Source organism: Syngnathoides biaculeatus, chromosome 13 (assembly GCF_019802595.1).
Source record: "Syngnathoides biaculeatus isolate LvHL_M chromosome 13, ASM1980259v1, whole genome shotgun sequence".
NCBI lineage: Eukaryota > Metazoa > Chordata > Actinopteri > Syngnathiformes > Syngnathidae > Syngnathoides > Syngnathoides biaculeatus.
The window spans coordinates 989427-1007464 of record NC_084652.1 but is presented as its reverse complement, the minus strand read 5'-3'; the positions used below and the strand labels follow the sequence as shown (position 1 = coordinate 1007464).

Sequence of the window (18038 nt, the reverse complement as noted above, 5' to 3'; positions counted from 1 at the left end):
AAAAACAAAAACAAAACATTATTTCTCAACAAATCTACACGTTTCACAACAATGACATTTTCATCTGAAAAAAAAAAAACCCTTGGAATTCCGCTAATCCTCGGAAAATTCCCATCCCTGTTTCCAGCTGATCCACCTTGCCTCGAACTGTTAAATGTTTAAAACAAAAACGAGACACTCATTGTTTTTTTTTTCCCCCCACAGAAAGGGAAGGCTACATGGTTTTATTGAATGTTTATTAATGGGTCAACAATCAGCCAAGCACACAAACGAGTTACTCTTTAGCTTCTTCGTTGCACCGTCTCAAAGTAAAAAAAAAACAAAACAAAAAACACAAACACGACAAATGAACTCAAAATAAAAATATTTACATACTGCATTATAAATATGTCAAATGTACATCATTTATACACAAGTACCAAAGATGGTCATATTGTGACCAAATACGAGTACCATTTAAAAAAAAAAATAAATGGAGAACCAACAAAAAAAAGCAACATATTTAAAAAATATGGCTTGTGAATCAAGAGGCTTTTTTTTTCTTTGACCCAAAAGCGTTTCTCGTCCAAGTGGTCGTTTCTGTTATGATTTCAACTAATATGTACAACACTTTATGTTGTGCTAAGGGCTTCTCTACTCGTACGTACGTCGGCATCTACGCTATTTCGAAAAAGTGAAGGCGGCGCCATCGAGTCAGTAAGGCCAGTTTTACAGTACATGGTTACAGTACATCTATAATATTATTATTATCAGTGGCTGGTCAACTCCAACGTTTGGGGAAAAAACGGCGAGGTGGTGTGCGGGATTTTTTTTTTAACAAGGCTGGCACAGTTGTAAATAGTCTCTCCTGCTCTGCATCTTATGTACAAAACGCACAACTTATTCTTATTAACTTAGGAGAAAACACTTTTTTTTGTTTGCACATTTTTTTTCAATCACGAGTCCACACCAACAAGAGCTAATTGATTATCTTTGGAAAGAGCAATGCTCATTGTTGCTGTCCAATGAAAAGCATGTATCTCAATTAAAAAAAAAAAATAAACCCAAAAAATTAATTGAAGGATTTCAATTGTATTTTCTATATCTTTTTGAAATTGTTTTGGGTAAGAAAAAAAAAACTCTCTTTGAAACTGAAAATTAAATCCCCAAATTGTTTTTAAGGCATAAAAAAAGATTCCAAATTTGTCATTTCAGTTCTGAAAGTTTGCATATAAAAAAGTTCAGTCTGGATGTTGAGAAAACTGATAAAATAATTTCAGAATGTCATTTACAGTTCAGAAATGGTTTTGGGATTAATAAAACGAGGTATTAAGAATAAAACTTTTGAAGATGCGCGTCTTTCATTGGACAGGGACATCCTGACAGAAGAAGAATTTGCTAATAAATTATATAAAAATATGTTATTAATTCATAAAATTATATAATATAATTTATTAATAATTATTACTTATATAATATAATTAAAAATGTCAGCGGAAACTTTTGGAAATGCGAGTCTTTCATTGGACCTGGACCTACTGACAGAAGAAGAATTTGGCAATAAATTATATAATAAATCCATAAAAATTAATCATATAATAATATAATTAATTCTTGATTCTAATTTTTTAAAATAATATTGTCATATAATTCTAAATTACATAACAATATTGAACTTTTTTTTGCATGTTTACTGATGTGATGAAATAAATCGGACATGCACGTTAACAATTACATTTTGCCAAGAAAATGTTGGATTTTGGATCCGGGATGAAAAAAGAAAAAAAATTTCTGAAATACCTACTTTAATCCATAATTAATATTTTCCCAAAAGCCCCACCGCCCCCCACCCTAAAAAAAATGTGAATACTGCATGTAAGGCTGAAGTTCAAAACATACTGACATGATAAAAGCCTTCAAACGGTCTAAAGTCTTCACAAAGGCAAGTGAATATACGGGAAAAAGCGACTACGGTCACACTTCAAACCAACTCAGTCAACGCATTTTTACGGGTTACAAAATTTCAAGTCTCATCGCCGGTCTCTCGAACGCATCGCTTTTTACACTGACGGGTGTTCCGCACGCGGGACAGACCGATATGGACCCAGAGACGAGGTCACGTGATGTTTAAATATGTGTACAATGAGGACGACTTTTTACATTTGGCTCGTGTGCGGTGGGTTGTCACGAGACACATTTATGTATTTCACAAGCAAGCCACTAAAGACGGCTTGATAAGGACGAATGGAAATCTCGCCGACCGGCCGTCGTCGACATAATCGCGATTTCTTTTTTTTTTTTTTTCGTTGTTGTTCCGGCAAAGACGGCGTAATGGCGCAATTGTAGCGCATTGAATCAGCGTGAATGAATTGTGATTGAAGAGGCTCCACCGCCGCGCAACACTGAAGATCACCTGCAATCACGTCTTTTATGAGGCCTTCACTGTCGCCGGCATTTGCGTTCTTCCACTCAAATTGTTTTGTCGTCGTCGTCGCTGAATAGCAGATCGCAGACACTCGGCGGAAAACTTTTTTTCCCCCCACTTTGCTCGCATTGATATGGCCTGGAAGTACAATTTTTTTTATATATTTTTTGAAAATTCATGCTGCAAACTAATACAAATGTAGGAAAAGGGCAAGACTTTCTTTTGTTAAAGATTTTTCTAAAAAATCTTTTTCCCGACTGCCAAGAGGAGCGTGGCCAGAACTGCTTCACGTTCGGACTGTAATTAGACGAGCATTTAAGTTGGAGTTTTTGTCACTGCCATTTGCCAGTTCGTTGCCTTGTGTTAGTGAGTTGCATTCACTACCCGTGGGACTCTCCGCTTCTACGCGTAAGTTAGAGTAACCCTAGTCACAGCGATTCTGTGCCCTTTTGTTTGATCCTGTTCTGTTGAGTTAGTTAGTTTGCTTCAGGGTGATCGAACCCTTGGTGTATGTCTTTTAGATCCCACCTAGCCTAGTGTTTCTGTACTTCTCCCTTGTCGGACTGCTACACCGTGTATGGCCCAGTTTTCGGAATAAACTATATTGAACATTATACCTCTGCCTCGAAGTCCTGCATTTGGGTCCGCCCCCGCACCGTTGGTTCATGACAGATAGTTTTGAAGAAAAAAAATGTGAAAATTCTGAAATTGTTTCGTGATGCTGTATATATTTTTTAAAAATCCAATTCCGAACTGAAATTTTGATTCCCAATGAATTACTCGGGGAAAAAAATTAATTTATAATCTGATTTGTGCAACAAGGAACTTCGATCATAACACAGTATTGGAATTTCAGTTTCAGGTCTGACGAAACAACATGGAAAAGAATGGAAAGTGAAATTCCAAACAAATTTTTCTGATGAAAACAAAATGTGCAGAGACATGCTATTCATCGGACAACGTTATCGTGTCAAGTCCCGGGATGAGAATTTAGTCGGAAATTGCACGAAAACCTATGCGAGATTTAACATTTAAATCTTCCATCTGCGATATTTAGGGAACGTGATCTTAATCGGGACCAGAAAACCAACCAAACGTCAGAAGACTTCACGATGATCCAAAAATGAACATTTGTTGGCTCGTCCGAAATCTAGCGTGGTCCTGGGAGGACTTTCTGAAAGAGGAAAAAGGTTGCCAGTCCTCACTTTTGGGGGTCAATAGCGTAGTTAAACAAAACAAAACAAAACAAAACATTTCAAGCTGATCCTGATCAGGAACAAAAAAAAAAAGGATCCAAACAAACTTTACAAAGAGTCCATCATCGGGTCCTGACACCCATCCATCATCTCCATGGTGGTACACGGCGGCGCCTAGCTGGGCAAGGTGACACCCCCCACCCCCACGACCCCGGGTGGGGGGGTTGTAGTTGGAGGTGGGGCTCTACATGATGCTGATGCTGCGGTTGAGCTCACACTGGGCGTTGTTGTTGATGTTGGGGTTGCTGTTGCGGTTGCCGGCGTTGGACGAGGTGACGGCGCCGGCGTCGTTGGGGCAGCCGTGCTGGAGCAAGATGTCGGCGCATTCCTGGCTGCCGGCCCGCCGGGCGTACGAGAGCGGCGTCTGGCCGCGGGCGTCGCGACTCTTCACGTCCACGCCGTACTGGTACCGGGAATGACAAGGGGCGAACGTTTAGTGCAATTTGAGAGACGCAGTAATTTTCCGCCATTGCAGCAACAATTATGATGGAGACGATTGTAAAAATGAATTAAGATAGAAAATATTTATCATTTAAAGGTTGAGGTAAAAAGAGGTTTTATCCACAAAAGATTTCCAAATCTATATTTTAAAAATATTTTTAAACTCTTAAGTTAAAACCAAGGAAAATGTCTACAAATTCATAACTTTTACATGATAACTATAAAAAAAAACAGATCCCTTCAATCGGACATAATTACTATCTGAGTCATAATATTATTCAGATACAATGCAAAAATAACAAAAACAATAAAATTCACTGAACAAAATAAAGTATTTCAGAATATCAGAGCTGGAATTGTGTTTGGGGAGGTAAGGATTAAAATATGAAAAGGGACAAAATCCCAACTTTTATTCCCAAAACTAATTTAGATTTTAAATATAAATTTCAAAATTACGGGTTAAAAAAAAGAAGATTCAGGTAAAAAGTAACATTTTAATCGGAACAGCTTTTTTTAAGTACCTGAAATAAAAATAGATTACCGACAACTTGTATTATTTTCTTCACATATTTTAAATGATCATTTTTGTGTTTCCATCCATTACTTCTGCTTAGCGAAGAAGAGAACACTTTTTTTGCCCTTTGGTTTACAATCTTCATAAAAGTTTAAACGATGTTGTTTTTATATAATTCAGGTTGGATGTTTTTACATAATAAAAGCTTGGACTTTGTTCCATGAAGCAAGCAAAATTATTATCTGCCATAAAAAAAAAAAAAAGCGCTCTCCTTGATTTAAGCATTTCCTCTCCGCGCTGTTGTGTTTTATTCGAGACGTCGTCGTTTAATAAGATGAGTGAGCTGCGGCTGATTTTTTTTTTTTTTTTTTTTTCATTTCACGTGGCATCTCTGACCCGACCCGTCAAGTCGGCGAGCGTCTCGCCCCCGGCGCTCACTCACCCAGATGAGCAGCTGCGTGATGACCACGTTGGCCATGGCGCACGAGAGGTGCAGCGCCGTGCGGCCGTCGCCGTCGCCGTACGTCTCGTTGACCTCCTCCTTGGTGCCGTGGGCCAGCAGCACCACCGCCAGCCTCAGGTCGTCCTCCACCACCGCCCGCAGCAGCTGCTGGCCCAGGGGCACGTCCGACTGGGGCAGCCCCGCCAGGAACAACTTCTGCTCGTACTTGGCCCGGATCCAGCGCTCCTTCTCCTCCCTGTGGGGGGGAAGACAAAAGATGGCGGACGGTGTCAGGCGGGGGTGGACATTTAGCGCGAGAGTTACACATAGAACACGTCCCGCCATTCCGCTGAACTCATCTAACATCACTGAGGATCAGTTCAATAAGGAATAAGAACAACTACAAAAAAATTGAAAAAAATGAAATCAAAATTGGCAAAGAGAACAGATGCCAATAATAAGGTCAGCAAAAACAATGGCGGCGATTCGGGGTCTTCTGAGACCAGTTTTACTCAAGATGAGACTGAGGCCCATGAGAAATCCGGGCAGGGCAGCAAAGGGGAAACTGTGGAGTTTGCATGTCCTTGCGCTAGCTTGGATTATAAAAAAGAAAAGATTATAATATTTTGCTTTTTTTTTTTATTAACATTCCCACCAAACTTCAGTTCAATTCGTTTATTTTTCTACATCTCAGATAAAATTCTTTGTGCTGAAAAAAAAAAAAAATCACCACTGATATTTTAATAACCTCTTTTCACCAATGAATCAAAGATATTCCATTTTCTCCCCAAAATATATAATTACTTAATGAACAATTTCATTTTAAATCAACCGTTATAATAACCTGCAAAATTAGCAAAATTTCCCCTTCAGTAGACATATTGCTCAGATCATATTTAACTGTCTACACATTGGATTTTAGATTGATATATTTTGGGAAGACGTGGACATTATGTGATACATTTTCATCCACAAGACGGCTGAGTCTAACATATCCGATTGCGCGTCTTTTTCCTTCTCATGCTGCCATGACAAAATACAGTGATGCCTCGGTTCTCGACCACAATCCGTTGCAGAAAATGGTTCGAAAAGCGGATTGTTCGAAAACCAAATCGATGTTTCCCATTACAATGAATGGAAAAAGAAATAATGCGTTCCAAGCTTAAAAAATTAGGCTTTTTAAAGCATTTTTAAAAATCTTTTCCTGATAATGAACTGCATAGGAGAAATACATATATAATTTAAATACTTAATATCATAAAATAATTTTAATTCGAAAACCGATTTTTTCGAAAACAGGGACGTTCGAAAACCGAGGCTTTACTGTATTTCCCAACTGTTAAACCCCCCCCCCCAAAAAAAAAAAAAAATGGAATTGTGTCATGCGAAGCATCTGCAGTGTAAAATCCATCCAGAGCAGAAGAACACACAAAATGGAAATCCAAGCACCAATTGGGTCGGACAATATTACACCTTTCCGCTGGAGAGTGACGTTTAGGCTTTCTAAAGGTTACACGTCTTCACCGCTCATGTCTGCAAGCGGACAATACCAATTTTTTTTTTTTTTTTACATTCAAGACTGCCAGTCTGAATCGGTGGACGCCCCCCCACAAAAGAAGTAGCGTGTCTCAGCGCCACCCCGGGGGAGACTCCAACCCGCAGTCGGATCGATTTGCGCTGAATGGTCGCCGGGCGACGGGCGGCCGAGGGCCCTCGTACGATTCCAACCCGAAGCGAGAGAATAAGAGGCTCCCGTCCTCTATCGCCATCTATTGCTCTCCATCTTGACCGCCATCGCGCTCATTCTCTGGTCGCGTATACAAACCCGGTGTAGATAAAAAAAAAAAAAATCAATATCAATACATGAATGAGTGAGCATGCCCAGCGTTGCCGCTCACCCCGTGACCCCGTCGGGCCTCGCGTCTGATAAGGCGAGCGCCGAGAGGAGGCCGTTGTTAGGATGTGGGGATGAGTGACAGAAGTTCACGCTTCGGAGTGACAAGACTCTCGGGGGAGTTGACATTCGCCGGCTTCCATTTCCTCTCGCACTCGGGACATTTAGCCGCGGCGCTAATGAAAGACAGGCCGGCGCTATCTGCCGTCACAGAAGTCCTCCAGCTCAATTCTGACTGACACGGCCAAAGAGGTCTCCTTTTAACGCTATCGTTAGCCTAGTAGCATAATTCCCAAGACATTTTTAACTTATTGTCATAATAGTAACAGAAAATACCATTACACTTGCTAATGATCTAATCTTGCTAATATTCAGTTTCACGTTTATTATAAAGCGTCCCAGACTGATTTGGCGTCATTCGTGCCGAACGGTTTTTCCAGTTTTGCCGCATAATCCCTTGTTACGATGTTCATTTCTTGAGTCAGCTGGTTTCTAGTGCGGTTGTACGCAGCCCATCCTCACTAAAATATGCCGCCTATTTAGCCTGCCAGTAATCTACGGCTTGTTACTGAACGTGTGAACATTTTTTCTTTGGTACACACACAGAAACTGACGTATGATGTAACAGCATCCGTATATTCCTCCGGGCTGCCAACTGAGTTTTTAAAGACACTCCAGTCTGTGCGGTCAAAATGGGTTTTAAATTGTATTCATCCTCACTGGTCCACTTTTTCACTGATTTGACCAAAGGCTTCACGCACTTCCCGTACGAAGGAATTAAGTAGATGACCTAAAATGTGATCAGAGGAGCCGAGGGCGTGCGTTAGTTCCAGTGGTATAGCAGTGGTCTTAAGTCTTATTTTCCCCAGTCGGACGGTCTATGTGCTGCTTACGGCCAGACTACCCTGAGAACGTCAGATCTCAGAAGTTAAGCAGGGTCGGACCTGGTTAGTTCTTGGATGGGAGACAGCCTGGGAAGACCAGGCACTATAAGCATTTGGGGGCACGGTGGCTCAGCTGGTAAAGTGTTTGATCCTGGTCCCGCCTGAGTGGAGTTTGCACGCGGGTTTTCTCCGGGTACTGCGGTTTCCTCCCACATCCCCAAAAACATGCAATAATAATTGGAGACTCTAAATTGCCGGAAGGTGTGATTGTGATGTTTGTCTTGATGTGCCCTGCGATAGGCTGGCAACCAGTACAGGGTGTACCCCGCCTCCTGCCCGTTGACATCTGGGATAGGCTACAGCACTCCCCGCGACCCTCGTGAGGATAAGCGGCAAAGAAAATCGATGGCTGGATGGATGTTCTACGTGCTGCTTGGATTTAGGGAGATCTTGGTTGAGTTTGGCTTTGATAAAGTCTACGAGAATAATGAGGGGCGAGTCTGGGTGTTTTTTCTCAATCTCGTTGACTTGTTCGGCGAGCGTTAGCAGCGCTGCGTTCATGCGAGCTTGGGGTGGAATGTCCACGCCTACGAGGATAAAGGACGCAAAGTCACACAGTGAGTAAAATGGCTTACGGTTCAAGAACAGTGAGTCTAAAAGTGCGCTGCGGCGTCAGCTGATATGTGTGACGTCCGTGCAATATTTTAGAGGGCCGGGATTTGAACCCCGGTCCTCAGAACTGTGAGGCCGACATTCTAACCAGTCGGCATGCATTCCCACTCAGCGATGGTGTCGATATCTGCCGTGCAACTGATTGGCGACCAGTTAAGGGTGTCGTCTGCCTTTCACCTGAAACGAGCTGGGATAGGCTTCAGCTTTCCCGCAACCCTAGTGAGGATAAGCAACTTGGATCATGACATGAAATGACATGAATTATAATCCATTAACCAATTATTTAAAAAATATTTTCATGTCTAGGTCATTTTTACCAAGATGTACCATAAGTAAATTAACAAACAATGAAATGAATACTGTCGGACGTAAAAATATATTGTACTCATTGAAGAATGGAGCAGGCCAGATGTAGCCCCCGGGCCATAGTTTGCCCACTCCAGTTCAGCTGAAACATGAATGAGGACAAGAGCGTAAAAAAATAAAATTAAAAAAAAAAAAAAAAGTGGACTCTGTTGCTAAATAAGGTGACCAAAATATTTTCTGTTAGTAAGTACAAAGATGCACTTGTAAGAGTCAGACAATAATGCTCTCATTCATAAAAAAGCAGATTTTCTTACATTGAATTGCAAAATGACAAACTAAAACCGGCCCGTCTAACAATGGTTACCACTCCCGATCTTGTTCCATTTACACCACAAGTGTTGTCTGTCCGTCCTTTCACGCAAGACTATATCCGGCTTAAAAACTGCGACTTTTTTCACATGCTTTCAATCCTGCGGCTTATGCAGTTCATCTGTGAATTTTTTCTAACGGCTGCAAGGGGGGACTCGAGCGGAAAAGGTAAGAGTGAGACCGGTGGAATATATGTGCAGAAGAAGTGACTTTTACCGGTATGTTGTTTTTTTTAACCAGCCTTGTTAGCGCTGCACTAGCATTAGCACCGTGCTAGCGTGTTGCTGCCGTGTCTCAGGGATTTTTACCGGTATGCTTTTTTTCTAACTGGCCCTGTTAGCGCTGTGCTAGCGTTAGTGCTGTGGTAGCATGTTGCTGATGTGTTACTGCCCGTGCCTCAGTGATTTTTACCTGTATGTTTTTTTTTTTAATCGGTCCTGTTAGCGGTGTGCTAGCATGTTGCTGCTGTCTTACTGCCGGGTCTCATTGATTTTTACTGGTAGGTTTTTTTCTTTTTTTAACCAGGCCCTGTTAGTGCTCTGCTACCGTGTTGCTTCTGTGTAGCTGATGCGGCTGTTTTTTTTTTTTTTTTTTTTTACTGGTATGTTTTTATTTTTTTAAACCAGCCCTGTTCGCGCTACAGTGTTGTTGCTATGTTAAGCTAAGCATTAAAACTTTGAAAACTCTTTCTGTGTACCGTCTGTCTTTGTAAATATCTCGCGTTTCAATGTGGGCACTTGCGGCTTATACACAGGTGCGGCGTATGCATGTACCAAATGGTATTTCCTTTACAAATGTACTGGGTGAGGTTTATAATCCGGTGCGCTCTGTTGGCCGGAAATTACGGTAGTTGGAGAGGACCTGACGCCGGATCAACAGAAGAAGGAGGATGACTGTTTCACCTGCCCGCTCAAAACGACATAAAAGACAAAATGATGTTAAAAAGTTGTGGTGGAGAGCCAGTACAGGGTTTTTAGATATGGTAAATCTTTAGTTAAAAGGGTGTTTGCTACTAATTTGCCGACGTCTGCTGTTCTGCCTTGCGTGGAGGCCAAAAGACTTGGAAGTGAACTGCAAGACGAAGCGCAGATTGATGAACTACAAAGACAAAATCAAAAGCAAGCCTGTTAAGCCACTGTCTTAAAACGGCGTTGATAAGCATATGGGTCAATTTTGTCACGGCCGCGGGGAAAATATGCAGGAGAATGCGACTGTTCTCAGCAAACCATAAACGGGCTCTTTTCTCCTATTGTGCGTCCGACAATAGCGGCCTAATGGCAGGCAATTGCCGAGTTTTACGGTGTTGGACCATCAATCCGTCCTCAGTCACTGTGTGAGGAGGACAAGCCCGTTAGCAAATCAATTGACCTGAAAGCAGGAAGGGGCCGTGCCGCCCTCCTCTCTTATTTCCGCCGAGAGACAACGTCATTCTTTCGCCAACAAATTAAGCTGAAAAACGCGATATGATTTACAACCCGAGGGACGGGGCTCAAAATGTAAATCATCGGGTTCCAGAATTTGAATGAGAGTCTGAATGCGCCGAGCGCAGTCAATTGGCAGGAGTTAAATGAGGCGGAAAGTTAACACTAAGATGTGAAACAAAAAAGGCCGGCGAGAACCATTAAGAAGACGTCAGGATCTCACAAGAAAGCGGCCCGGAGGAGACTTTTGTTGCAAAACAAGCCAAAGGGAGATGCAGGGAAAAGGACAAGCTCACGCTGAGGCTCAAAATGAAATTTTTCTTTTTTTTTTTTTTAAATGACATTTGGAGGACACGTCTGTTCGAGGACAGCTTTCGCGTGAATAAAGTCTTCACGCAGTCAAAAAATGGCGCTATATAATGTCTTTATTGGTTGTTTAGCTTTGCGTTTAACAAGACACTGTGTGGACTGCATTTGTTTTGAATCTGACATCAATTGCTCTTTGGAAGTGTTCATGTTTTCATTGCTTTTTTTTTTTTCTCTACGGTCTTTTTTTTTTTTTTTTTTTTTTTTTTTAATGGGACAAGCCGGACGATGAAGCTACCTCCAAAAAGTTAAACTGGTCTTGAAGAGGACTTACCAAGTTTTCGTCTGACAGTGACCGTATGATAAACATAGGTAATTGATTTTTTTCCCCATTAATTTGTATATTACTATGAAAAAGTCCCCTGTTTATTATAACGATGGTAACAAGGCGAGATATGTGTTTGACAGTTTTTTTTTCTTTGCAAAAATGGAGATGCTTGTTAAAAATATGGCATTATCAAATATGTCCGTCAGAATCAGAATCAGCTTTAATGGTTTGTTGGTTGTTTAGGTGGTGTACTTGTATGGAAGTAAATTAGAGCCACCAGGATTTGAATTGGCACAGAAATGTAAAGTGATCACATTTTCAATAGTTGCTACAATTCAGTGTCTGAAATTCAACCAGCAACAATTTGCTGTCTGAAATTCACCGTTTGTACCACGAGGCAGGGTTACTTCAGGTCAGAATTGAACAGCCAGCCAATCCAGTTACGCTTTCTTAGTCACGTGACGTCTCATACTAAGAAAGCGTAACTGGATTGGCTGGGTAATCGGTTCTGACCTAAAGTAACCCTGCCTGGTGGAACAGATGGTGAATTTTAGACGGCGAATTGTAGCCAGTTGAATTTCAGACAGCAAATTGTAGCCAGTTGAATTGTTAACATTGAAAAGTTACACTGAAATACAACTATTGAAATGTGATCACTTTACATTTCAAATTCAAATCCTGTTTTCTGTGGCATTTCAAATTAAAATCCCGGTGGCACTAATTTACTTCCATATACTCGCCTTCAGTGAGTATTTGATGAAGACTTCTTTTTTTTAAAGTTGCTTTCTTTAATGTTTGAGTCCCCGAGCATGCCCTGCCAGTTAGAACAGTATGTGTATGACGGTTCTAGTGCAAAACAGAGATACTTCCGAAAAACGTGGTATTCTAAAATATGTTTTATTGATTTTTTTTTTTTAGCCCCACGCTTTAAACAGGACACACTTGAGATGATGGCAATCTCCAACCTGGTAAAATGTCAGAATCATCACAATGTGGACTTGCTTGCTTTTCATCGGAGCGCGAGGATACATTGAATATTATTTTTTTGAAAGTTTGTCGCTGTGAGCAAGTTCTTTGAGTATTTTTGTGCAGATAAACGCTCAGTTGTGTTTAAAAAAAAAATCATGAAGTGGACTTACTGGGTTTTCATCATTATTTTGCTCTTATGAGTCACTTCCCTCTTATTCCCTACAAGTTCTAACAATGTAAATCAAGTTCAACGGTGAAGCCTGGGAGAGGAAAAAAATAGTCATTTTTTTTTTAAAAAGAAAATAAAAGATACTTGAAAGCGAGAATGTGAAAGGAAGTGAAATGGTAATCCGCGCTTCTGTCTTTTGTTTGGACTAGAGAAGCAATCCAAACAGCGGTTGGCTTTAGACAGTCAGGAGGGGAAGCGAGCGCTTTGAAAAGGACACTTCCTCACCGCAGGAGGCAGAAAAATAAAATCAGCAGATTTAGCATGTCAAAGTGGCAGGACGGTACCGGGTGGGAGTGGAAGAAAGGGGTGGGGGGCTTCAAGGGAGTGAATTTTTCTTAGTACGGGGGCGGGAGAGATTTAGGAAATTGGACTTGGTGGTTACTTCAGCCTTGAGCGCATGCTTGTTCTCCCGTTTGGCTGTTGCTCTGGGGACAAAGGGGAGCGGCGGGTTCCCAATAAAAAACCCACTGTTGGCAACCAGTGTCAGAACTTAGCTGTGTTTGCGCCGGCCTTCCCCGTAAACGCTGTTCAACTCCACAAAAGTCACGAGGTAAACGTCAAGAAGGCTAATACCTTCCTGGGACTCCAGAGGAAATGGTGGGATTCCTGTGAAGAGATGGTGTTCCCTTCCGTTTTGACGCATCGCGATAAAGCTTAACAGTAGAACGGCCTCTTTTATAATTCTATTAGAGCTCTGTGTTGAGCAACAGCGCCTGATCCTGACTTAATTAAGTGGCAAATGGCGGAATGATTCTCCTCGACGCGGGCCCGCGGAGTCGAGAACACATGACTGAATTCAAATAAAGAGCGACAAACCAGGACAATTAGTCAAGCCTGAAAAGACAAGCGAGGATTTATAGGAAAGGAAGCTAAGACGCCGCATCGGGCCGTCGGAAGAGGAGGATGTCCGTCCCGCAGACAACAATCAAAAGTTTCCCCTTGGCTCCGCCTCCTCCAGCCTACACGTCTAGATTGACTGCATGCGCGGAGAATGGACGCACTGAAGAGGAGAAACCGTCCTCTGTTGAGAAGAACTGACCGGGCTGAACAGAGCTCGCAGACGTGCAGCTCGTAAGGACGCCATTCCCATGCAGCCCGACGGAGGGGAGGGAAGAGACAGCGGCAGAAGGACGAGAAAAAGAGAGTGAGAGTGTTTGGGGCCAAGAGGGAAGCGACAGGAAGAAAAGAAAAGCAATGAAAGCTGGGCCCCAAAGTATCAAAGGTTGCTAAGGGCCAGCAATCCAGTAAGCGCAGCAGCCAAAAGTGCAAAATAAGGCCCGCTGTATGCCGCCTCTTTTTCCACCGAGCGGTCCGGTTTGCTCCATTTGCAGTGTACAAGTCACCGTATCATTTCTGTTGGAACATCTGTCAACCACTGTGGTAGAGTTCAGTGGAGATAAATAAAGTCACCGGGGGCCAAAAGACGATCAGATGCGCTCACCTGCATTTACAACATACATTACAATATTTGTTTTTGACCAACTAATTCCACACAATACTAGCAGGCGAGAAGATGCCTGAAGAATGGAGGAAATGTGTGCTAGTTCCCGTTTTTAAGAACAAAGGGGACTTGCAGAGCTGTGGCAACTATAAAGGAATAAAGTTGATGAGCCACACATCACATGAAGTTATGGGAAAGAGTAGTGGAGGGTAGACCTAGTACAGAAGTCACTATCTGCGAGCGACAGTACGGTTTCATGCCTAGAAAGAGTACCACAGATGCATTATTTGCATTGAGGATGCTTGTGGAAAAGTACAGAGAAGGTCGGGAGGAGCTACATTGTGTCTTTGTGGATCTAGAGAAAGCCTATGACAGAGTACCAAGAGAGGAACTGTGGTATTGGGTGCGGAAGTTTGGTGTGGCGGAAAAATATAATGGAATACTACAGGACATGTATGAGGGCAGTAGAATAGTGGTGAGATGTGCCGTAGGTGTGACAGAAGAATTCAAGGTGGAGGTGGGACTGCATCAGGGATCCGCGCTGAGCCCCTTCCTGTTTTTAGTCATGGATAGGCTGTCAGATGAGGTTAGACTGGAATCCCTTAGACTATGATGTTCGCATATAATATTTTGATCTGCAGTGAAAGCAGGGAGCAGGCGGAGGAACAATTAGAAAGGTGGAGGCATGCGCTGGAAACGAAAGGAATGAAGATTAGCCAAAGTAAAACAGAATATATGTGCGTGAAGGAGAGGGGCGGAGGAGGAAGAGTGAAACTCCAGGAAGAGGAGGTAGCGAGGGTGGACGACTTCAAATACTTGGGGTCAACAATCCAGAGCAACGGTGAGTGTGGTAAGGAAGTGACGAAATGGGTGCAAGCAGGTTGGAACATTATAAAACAGTGGTGAGGCCGGCCATGATGTACGGATCAGAGATGGTAGCACTGAAGAAACAACAGGAAGCAGAATTTGAGGTAGCAGAAATGAGGATTGGAAATGAGCTCATAAGAGGGACACCTGATGTCACATATTAAGAAAGTGTTACTGGATTGGCTGGGTGTTGGCTTCTGACCTGAAGTAACCCTGCCTTCTTTACACTGAATTTAGACGGTGAATTTCAGACAGCGAATTGTACCCAGTTGTACCTCAGGAGACTGAAAATATTGCTTTTATTGATATTGAATTTTAAAGATGACATTTTTTTACATGGTGAATTTGTTAACATTGAAAAGTTAAACTGAAATACAGCTATTGAAAATCTGATCACTTTGAAATGTGAATTTTACAACGTAAAATTTTCAGTGACATTATTAATTCAAATCCCGGTGTCTCATATTTACTTTCATAGCAGAGCCGAGCGTGTGCACGGAAAACAAAACAACCAGAAAGAGATTCAAATCATTTGTACTTGTGAGGGCAGCAGTTCACACGTTACACCGTGTGTATGTGGCGCGGGGACAAATTACCAAACACAAACAACCTCCACTGCCATTTTCAGAAATTGGCGCACGACAAAAGATTTGCTTTGGTTGTTTAATTTCACACTCAGTGGGTGGGCAGGCACTCCAGAGACCAAACTATTTGTATCCACCAATTAAAAACTTAAGCTTTTCCATGATCCCTTCATTGTCATTTCCGTGTAAATGCTCGAAAATGAGCGCCGTACACGTTGGTTGAATGTTCGTTCCAGGCGAATCCCAATCAAAACAACAATTGCTGGCGTTGTTGCGGCTGCGCTTAAGGCTTCTCAGTGGACGTTCGGCGCGTTGCTAATGTGTCATTTTCAAAATACGCTTTTGGATAATTGCGAGGAAAAGGTGCAGTTGGTACGTTTGCGTTACAAATGGACATTGGCAACAAGTGGCCTGGCATATTACAGCTTTAAAAGTTGTTTTTCCAGAGCCAAATGCATTTTTTTTCAAAGGAAATGTTTGAAAACCACAAGGCAGACATTTTACGAGACGGTTGTCTTGTAAACGCTGTTCACGAGTGGCGCTGTCGCCACTTTTCCTGCTTCCTGTACAGTATCTGCTTGCACGAGATTCGAAAGGTTATTGTGTCTCTCCGAGACGCACCGGACAGCCGAGTGTCTGGGTGCCGACGGATGAGTTGAATATGCTGTGACATTAATGAGCTTGTCGGGCTCCGCGATGATGGAGCGGCTGAGTTTTTGTTCCAGCAAACCTCCACACCCTTAAAAATGCTCACGCTGTTAAAATCTCCTCAACCCTTGACTCGCACTCAAAGCAGACAGGAGACGACAACACATTCTACGTTCACAAACTACGTTTTGCGAAGACCCGCACTCCACGTAGTTACTGTTGCTAAGCGTGTCAAGCTTTCTGAACGAACATAGTTGTTTGTATGCGTTTTTTGTGAGAGGACATTTCAGACAGAACAAGACAAAATGGTGCACTGTACGTGTTTGAAGCCAACATCCACCGTGTCAAAATACCATTAGGAAAGACTGCAAAAACGATTCCAGCTCAAGGCACAACAAGCCGAACCACAGCAATGATACTAAGGAGTGAAAACATTCCCGTAAAGATGGCTACCTCTCTACTACTGCGACCATTCCCACCTTTCTATTTCTTTATATTGTATTGTGGCTGTATGTCTCGATGTGGCCTGCGATTGGCTGACAACCAGTTCAGGGTGTAACCCGCCTCCTGCCCGTTGACATCTGGGATAGGCTTCAGCGCTCCTCGCGACCCTCGTGAGGATAAGCGACAAAAAAAATGGATGGATGGTTGCATGGTGTCTCACTTTGGACGCCTGCTGCTTTAGCTCGCCAGAGTCACATTCTCTGCGAACAAGAAAAACTAACTAGCTAATGAAAAATGCAAGTACTGTGCCTTGGAGCGGACAATGGTGATGACTATGTAGGGAAACATGAAATATATGTGTGAAAAAAAAAACACTTCAAAGGCATAGTTTTGAAAAAAAAAAAAAAAAAAAAAAAAAAATCAAAACCAATGGCTTTCAATTAGCACCATTTGTAACATCAAATGAATCTAAATGTAGTTTTCATTTTGGCAAACTGACCACAAAACGTTAAAAAAAAGAAAAAAAAATGTGTCACAATAATCATATCTTCTTTTCCTTTCAGCTCGTCCAATTAGGGGTCGCCACAGCGTGTCATCTTAGATGAACGCACGTTTGTTTGGCACAGTTTTACGTCAGATGCCCTTCCCGACACAAACTTTCTGCATTTAGTCGGGGAGAGAATCTTACAGCAGCTGCTATTCCCAGGCGGTCTCCCATCCAAGTACTAACCAGGGCCAAATTCGCTTAGCTTCCGAGATCAGACGTTCTCGGGGGAGCATGACCGTAAGCTCACAATTATCATACCAGAAGCATAAAATGCGTCACTGAATTCAAAACGTTTGCGTCGGACCTCTCGTCTGTGGTGGGCTGCGATTGCCAGTCGGCCTTTTCGGGGGTGCGGCTTAGCGAGAGGGGATTTCGCCACTTTAAGGTCGAAGAAAAGTTGACCAGCGGCACGTGGGTAAGTCGTGAGTGGGGTTCTCTCACACGGGCCTAATTACTGACCTGTGGCTTCGACTTAGACGGCGGAACTGTCATTAATTAATCGACTCTTCCTGAATGAGAGCTTGAGGCTATTCTAAAGCTCTTCTGGGAGTTCTAGTACTGCTAACCTGCCAGTTGCTCTTTTAAAGGACGAATGCGCAGAAGTGGGGCCAGAGGACAAGGGGTTAAAGGGTTGTCGCCGAGCCGGGGGAAGCTGCGGTGGGGGTGCGCGCAAGTTTGGAGAGGTTAGCGGCGTGATTCATTTTTATTACCGCGCAGGCCCTGCAGGCGGCAGGAGCGGCAAATTATTTCTGAAACAAAGTGGAGGGCTCTCATCAGAGCTATTACCTGCCCGTGGCCGAGGGCGGCGCGCAGCCCACAGAGGGTGACGGCGAGGGGGAGGGGGGGGGGGCCGCGGCGGCGGTGAGGGATCGCCGTCCGTGTTGGCCCGCGCTCCGGGACATCTTACCCCAAATGAAAACTGCTGTCTCTGTTTCTGTGCCTGCGCTGTTTTCTATCACAGGCTCGCCAAGCAATTAGAGGCCGTGTGCTAAACACAAAGACCGTCGGGTGCTAATGAAAAGAACAACTCCCTTCCAATATTTGCCGGCTGCAGTCACCGCACAAGACGCCT

At 42.9% G+C, this 18038-nt stretch overlaps 1 protein-coding gene across 5 annotated transcripts in view; it reads right to left on the bottom strand.

Moving 5' to 3' along the window:
- Positions 1 to 7: 7 nt before the first annotated feature.
- agap3 (ArfGAP with GTPase domain, ankyrin repeat and PH domain 3) overlaps positions 8 to 18038 on the bottom strand; it is a 151296-nt gene continuing 133265 nt past the window's right edge. For 3 of the 5 annotated variants that reach the window (XM_061840403.1, XM_061840406.1, XM_061840404.1), the window contains exons 17-18: positions 5058 to 5313; positions 18 to 4063 (exon numbers count right to left, since the gene is read on the bottom strand). In XM_061840403.1, the coding sequence (XP_061696387.1) occupies positions 3845 to 4063; positions 5058 to 5313 (475 nt within the window). In that variant the 3' untranslated portion in view covers positions 18 to 3844. Of the gene's footprint in view, positions 4064 to 5057; positions 5314 to 18038 lie in introns of all 5 variants that reach the window. The other 2 variants (XM_061840402.1, XM_061840405.1) reach the window with 2 other exon arrangements.